At 34.3% G+C, this 6979-nt stretch overlaps 1 protein-coding gene and 1 long non-coding RNA gene across 2 annotated transcripts; one reads left to right on the top strand and one right to left on the bottom strand.

The window, feature by feature from the left end:
- Nucleotides 1–847: 847 nt before the first annotated feature.
- Nucleotides 848–1486, bottom strand: LOC140977135 (uncharacterized). Its single transcript, XR_012175366.1, has 2 exons — nt 1325–1486; nt 848–1235 (listed from the first exon to the last, which is right to left on the bottom strand). It is a non-coding gene; the product is annotated as an uncharacterized lncRNA (long non-coding RNA).
- A 1388-nt stretch (nt 1487–2874) lies between these two features.
- Nucleotides 2875–6595, top strand: LOC140977073 (uncharacterized). The gene is made up of 8 exons (XM_073441620.1): nt 2875–3043; nt 4062–4178; nt 4320–4513; nt 4598–4703; nt 4794–4941; nt 5158–5297; nt 5814–5980; nt 6059–6595. The coding sequence occupies exons 1-8, from the start codon at nt 2983–2985 to the stop codon at nt 6350–6352; spliced, it is 1227 nt and encodes a 408-aa protein (XP_073297721.1). The 5' UTR covers nt 2875–2982; the 3' UTR covers nt 6353–6595.
- The last annotated feature ends 384 nt before the right edge of the window (nt 6596–6979 follow it).

The raw sequence follows: 6979 nt of genomic DNA on the forward strand, positions 1-6979 counted from the left end.
GACTTGAAAAATCTGCCAGGGGGACGATTTAAGGTTATGGGAGTGATTGCACATGTTTGCCAGTGAAACATGAAATACAGATAAAAAACTAGAACTGAAAATTCAATTATATTTATTGATCGTCTCCCTCTTAAATCAAGAAAGGTTCGGCTTTTCCGGAAAGAAAATCCCAGCAATATATTACATAACAAAGCGGTCCACAGTAGATCACCGTTCTAAGCATATACAAATCCAACACTATTGGTGTGATAGGTTGTAGTGATGAGCGCATGTCTGGTGATTCAGCCTTATCATGCATTTGATTCGGTTTTCTTAGCCAACTTCAAATTTTTATGCTGGAACTATATCCTACTTTTGTTTAGTTATTCAACCCACCCACACAGTGAGTTGATTCATGAGTATACAGACCAGAGTAAAAAGTTTAACATCCCTAGATTGTCTCACCCACCTTCTTTTCTTCTTGACACTCCCTTCTTCCCCTTACTTAAACAATCAAAATAAGGAAAAATGAAGACATAGTGGCAAGGGTCAAGAAAATATGCAGAAGATGGTGGCTATGTATGATAGAAAATACGGCAAAGTCGGGACTGGTATCTGGTCGAACATTTCAAGAAGCCCTACTATTCGTCGAAGGGTTATTAAGATACGGCACAAGTTGCCGGTGAGCATGATGACCGGCAGGTTATGGTATTCGTTGAATGGTATGAAGAAGAGTTGGAAAAAACAGGAGAAAGTGGGTGGGAACTGGAAAGCATGTAGTTAGATTTGGTATCGATGATGGATTGCTGGATAATTTACTGTACAATTAACTGAAACACAAATTTAGATAAGAAAGAATCGTTATTGCTAGTAATCTCAAAGTTTAACCTTTCACTCATACACAATGAGTAGATGAAATACCATCCATATGACATTGAATTCATGACAGAAATGTGATCGAATCATCCTATATTCGGAAGCATAAAACGAACATTATTGCTCAATCCATAAACCATAAAGTATCAAAGCTGCTTGTAAGACAAAGAACCCAATTGCATAAATTAACACCCTAGTTCAACATCCCTATGGTCTGTAGCAAAGCAAAAAACGAAAACAAAATCATCATTATTCAGCGACTTCTTGTACCACATTAGACGGATTCTGCAGAGGCGATCCACCGTTAACATTTTGCTGCTTCTGAATCATTGACTTTCTTTCTAGATCTTTCCATTTGTTAATCCCCACAGTGCACAGAACTTCAAACCCAAAAAAACAAATAGAACTCTTAGATTAACACAAAATTGAAGCAGAAAAATGAATTTTCCAGAGATTATTGTCCGCATACCTCCAGCTCCGACGAAGTAGAGCAGTCGAACTAGCTTCGGGCCGACCTCTTCGCCGATCGGTACAGGTATCATCTCTTAACTCGGACTCACGCAAGTTTGGTGACGAAACGGGCTTTGAGTTTATATTTGGGCCGGTGGGTTGCTGGAAGTTCCATTTATATACACACTAGTTCGAATATGCGAGTGTTTTTTATTACTAGTTAGTCTGTATACGAGATACGTGTGTACAGTTTTTTTATCATTATCGATGACTAAACTGAAATTTGACGAATTATGTTGGGACTAAATTGATATTTGAATTGTTGAAATAAAAAAATTAAAATAAAATTTTGTGTTGAAATTTTTTAAAAAAATAACAAAAAACAAAAGTGTAATATTAATATCATATAATGGTAAAGTTGGAAGAAAAAGTTGGTGTCCTTTCTAGGTGGTTATTATACTGTTCCCAACTTTAATAAAATAGAATAAATTATTATTGTAATGTTTTTCAAATCTATTATTAGTAATAATAAATCTATTATTAGTAATTATTATTATTGTATAGGCTGGAGGTTTTCGCCATTATTTGACTACAAGCAAAGATTTATGTTTTTGCACTACAAGCAAGCAAGATATAGCTCGAATGTTTTCATTTCGTTATTTGTCGTTCAATATTGTAGTTCTTGAAAGAGTAATAAAGTAATGTAAACTTTTAAAATACAAAAAGCTGAACAACAGAAATCAACGAACGATGTCGTGAGAAAATACAGTAAATAAAACTGAAACAATAAAGCAAATTGAGTCATGTATGATGTACAGTGTCTTTAAAACAGATATGTCCTCTTCAATATGTGTTTCGAGGATTAAGTTGGACAACTGATTCTCAAGATACAACGAGAAAACCAACAATAACTTAGCACGAATGTACTACGCCGGTGAACTGAAGTATCTTAACTTTATCATGAACTATAGCAGAGTAGTAGGAGGCATGGAAAAGAAAAGAGTCAAAAGTAATGTGTGAGATGTGGTTGAAAGACTCGATGTTGTATTTATATATGTGTACTTGGGTTCCATATGGGCAGTCATAGATTGGCCACGAGAAAGGCCAAAAGTTGCTTAACTGGAACATTAACAATCAAGCAAATGGAAGGTCACATTCGGAAAGATCTGAAGTGAATTTTCGAAAATAAAAATTCAGGAAAATAATAAAAGCCAAGTGAACCTTTGGGTAATTTTCAATTTGAATTTGGGTGTCGGTGTGATCATATTTAGGTGAGCTGACTACAATATAAAATATCTAAATATTTAAGCTTCAAATCCGGTTTGAACAATTTCAAAACAAATCAAATCTACACCAACTAGCATTTGGTATCAATATTTGACTTGTTTATATAAATTGATATTTTTTTAAAAGTTAAATTTACATTTTTTATTTCACCCAAAAAAACTTACATGTTTTATTACCTTAAAGTATATAAATAGAAAATATTAAGTCTCACTGACTTGGCATCTTCTCATTGGCTGTACCACTTTTCCTTGACCAATGAAAAGCTTTCTTTCCTTGAAACTCTATTTCTTTCTTCCTCTGGCCAGGTTCTAGCATATTTCCATTACTGAAACCCCAAATGAAATTGCTCGACATATTCATCTTTGAATAAAGTAATAAGCAGAATTAGACATGGGCAGAGAGGAAAATTCGAAGTTGAATATCGCAATCATCCACCCTGATCTTGGAATAGGTGAATTTATTCCTTGCATCCGGCATTGATAAATTATAAATTTTAAATTTTTATGTTCTTGTACACTTTTTCTGTTTCTTTTACTTTTAGTGTTCAAGATTTTTGACCTTGTGGAATTGATCTATACATATTTATTGGAACTTTTATGGGCTTATGTGTCTTCGATGTTGTGAGCAAAAATTTCGATTTTTAAGAGATTAATTGCCGCGAGAGAGATTAATTTTCGGTGTTATATTGTTAGGACCGTGTAGCATTTAGCGTACATTTGAGAGCGAGATTTATTTTTTGGTGTTTGGGATAATGATTAAGGCTTTGAAATCTCTGGCGCTTGGTATCGAAAACCTTTTTTCTGTGTGCTGAAGTATAGAAACAAAGTATTGTGCAATACATTTAAAAAAAACACGCACACAAAAATTATTGTCTTGATGGATAGTTTCAAGAAAGCCTTTTTTTTAAATGAAACCTTGTTCAGGGAATGCATGAAAAGTGAGGGTGGACCTAGTTGGTATGAGAACGGCAGTTGTTCATTTAGATAATTTCTTTTGTAAAAAGGTTACCAAGTTTCAAGATTTATTAAAAGCAAGTGCTATTCGTGAGGTAAGAAGTCGTTGTTGTATGGTTTGGTGTGCATTTTTTTGAGGATGAAGCTCTAATATCACAGTTTCATTCCTGTTTGGATGATAACTATCCTCATACTTTATTTCAATAAGAATGTGCCACGTGTATTCGGTGAATTTGTAGGTATAACTACAGCTTTGACACTGCGTTCTTAAGATCTATACATATCTATATTTTTGGATTCTAATGTAGTTTATTTATATTTTTGCATCTTTTACACATGAATTTTTGCTGAAGGAATTAATATGGAATAATGGTACAAATGACTTCTATGTTTTGCGTTGATCCCATGATGATATTCCATGAATTTAAGGCTTTAAGCAAATATTGAATTTCTCAAAATGGGCAATATATCATACTATCTTGCTGAATTTTAATTCTCTGTGCTTCACATACCTAGGTGGAGCAGAAAGATTAGTTGTCGATGCTGCTGTTGAACTCACATCTTATGGGCACAATGTTCATATTTTTACCTCACACCATGACAAAAATCGATGTTTTGAGGAGACAGTTTCTGGTGTGCTACAACTTGATTTTCCTTTCCCTTTTCCCTTTATCTCTCTTTCACTTGAAATTTTTATTCCTTTTCTAGGTAGTTCGTAACTAGATTTTTAATAGATAATAAGCATTCTGATCATGGACATTTAAAATTGAACAGGCATCTTTCCAGTAACTGTGTATGGTGCTTTCCTACCGCGCCATATCTTCTATCGTCTTCATGCAGTATGCGCATACTTGCGGTGTATTTTTGTCGCTCTATGTGTGTTTTTCATGTATCCTACGTTCGACATCATCCTTGTGGATCAGGTCTCCGTTGTCGTTCCATTGATGAAGCTAAAGAAGGAATCAAAGGTTTCAAATATTTAAAACAACATTTGAATTGGATTTATCTATGCTCGATTAAAGCTATCTATTTATGGAATTTTTGTTATCTAGGTTGTATTTTATTGCCATTTTCCAGATTTATTGCTGGCTCAACACACGACCATTCTTAGAAGAATATATCGGAAACCTATAGATTATTTAGAAGAAATAACAACAGGTTGCGTCCAACATTGGGTTTCTACTTTAAATATTTTATGCTTCCTTTTGTGCAAACTTTGAATTTTCTTGAACTGTCTATCGATTGTAGGCATGGCGGATTTAATTCTCGTCAACAGCAAATTTACCGCATCTACCTTTGCAAAAACTTTCAAGATTCTCAATGCGAGTGGAATCATACCTGCTGTGCTCTATCCTGCTGTAAACGTGGATCAGTTTGATGAAGTCAATACTACCAAGTAACATACATGATTCTAATTCTCGGTATCTTCTAGTTCTAGGATAAAACACGCCGTTTCCCATAACAAATTTTAGTTATGTTCGTTTTTACCGTATTTATGCTCTTTGTATTCAAATGATGTCTATCAACAAAATGACAGGGAAAAAAAAAAGAAACAATAGATGAATACATGTCTCAGGGCAAGGTGGTCTTATTATACTACACACTGTTTTAGGTTGACTTTTCTATCCATCAATCGGTTTGAAAGGAAAAAGAATATAGACCTGGCTATATCCGCTTTTGCAAGGCTCTGCAATAATGAGTCCGATGTCCTTCAAGGTGGCAACAATGAAGGATTTACGTTGACTATTGCAGGTAATTTAGTTTCAAAGTAGTCAACAACAAAATTGACCATATGCATATGTTTCGGTTTATGTGTTTACTGCTACATTTGGAAGTTAGTTTTGACAGGTTATATCAGACCTGGATGATGTTTTTGATGACTGTATTGACAAGGATTGCCATTTTTAGAGGTCATAGCACAATGAAACACCAAATTAAATGTCTTTCTTTCAGTAACACTTTGTATTTACCTATCTATTGCAATTGCAACAAGTTGCATTGCGTGTTATTTTCTAAAGACGACAAAATTCCTGTTGAAGAAATGTTTTAATCTAGTTTGTTAGCGTGAAAATGTGAAAAGTTGTTTTGTCATTCCATTTGATATCTAAACGTCAATAATTCCCCTTTAAGAGTGCTCCTTTAGGCAGTTATATCTTTGAGTTTCTTTCTTGGCAAATGTTCTCCTCCCCCCTACTCTCTCCTTTTAAGTTGTGCCGTTCTTCTTCTTTTTTGCTTGGGGCAGCCTGATGCAACTATATTGAATGACAGGTGGGTTTGATAAACGCCTCAGAGAGAATGTTGAGTACCTAGAAGATTTGAAAAACTTGGCAGAAAGCAAAGGTGTGCTGGATCGAGTTAATTTCGTCACATCTTGTCCTACGTCTGAGAGAAACACCCTTCTTTCCCAATGCCTGTGCGTTCTTTACACGCCAAAGGTCTGTTACTCTCATAAATATTCACCATCTCAACTGAATCAATCCAGCATTGTCTGATATCATATAGACTTTTTGTAGGACGAACATTTTGGAATCGTTCCATTAGAAGCAATGGCAGCCCATAAGCCTGTAATAGCTTGTAACAGTGGGGGTCCAGTAGAGACAATCAAGAACGGTGTGACAGGCTTCCTCTGTGACCCTACCCCCCAAGAATTCTCTTTGGCCATGGCAAATTTTATTCAGAATCCTCAGATGTCAGAAACAATGGGGAAAGAAGCTCGAAAGCACGTGGTGCAGTCGTTCTCTACAAAGATTTTCGGCCAACATCTGAATGCATATCTAGTCGACACAGCCCGGAGAAAGAGTGAATAGGCTACAGTGCACCGAAGTTGATGATCTTCAGGAGTCAACAGCGTCTTTGATAGTTATTGAAACATATCTTTTCCTCATGAGAGTTGCTGCTTAAGGTAGATAATAGCACATTTTTATTCTCTTTTGGACGAGAAGAGTTTTTGGAATACATCTTGCCATCTTGGAGAAATATTTTAGGAAAATAAATTGCAAGTTTGATTTTGTCATGTGAAATAAAATGATAAGTCTAGAAGTCAAATCATATCCTTAATTTTTGCACAAAACTGTATAAAAATTTAAATATATTATCTTTCAATTATAATTTATTGTGTTAACTCCAAAATTTTTGGAAAATTGTCCGAGTATTTATATATATACAAGTCTCAAGAATTTAATACATGAAACATTTAATACATCTTTAACATAAAAAAATTAACCGTTGGAATGTGAAATTTAAAATACACTATCAGACATGAAAATTATAATATATTATCGAGTGATATATAGGCAGTACAACACATAACGATGTTTCTGAATTCTGATATAATCTTAAGATGAAGAATTGAAGATAATTCAAATATAAAAATTAACTTAATAATTATCCAATTACATATAATTTAATTCAATGTAGACATCTAACATAATATA

This window comes from Primulina huaijiensis, chromosome 1, assembly GCF_012295235.1.
Source record: "Primulina huaijiensis isolate GDHJ02 chromosome 1, ASM1229523v2, whole genome shotgun sequence".
Taxonomy (NCBI): domain Eukaryota; kingdom Viridiplantae; phylum Streptophyta; class Magnoliopsida; order Lamiales; family Gesneriaceae; genus Primulina; species Primulina huaijiensis.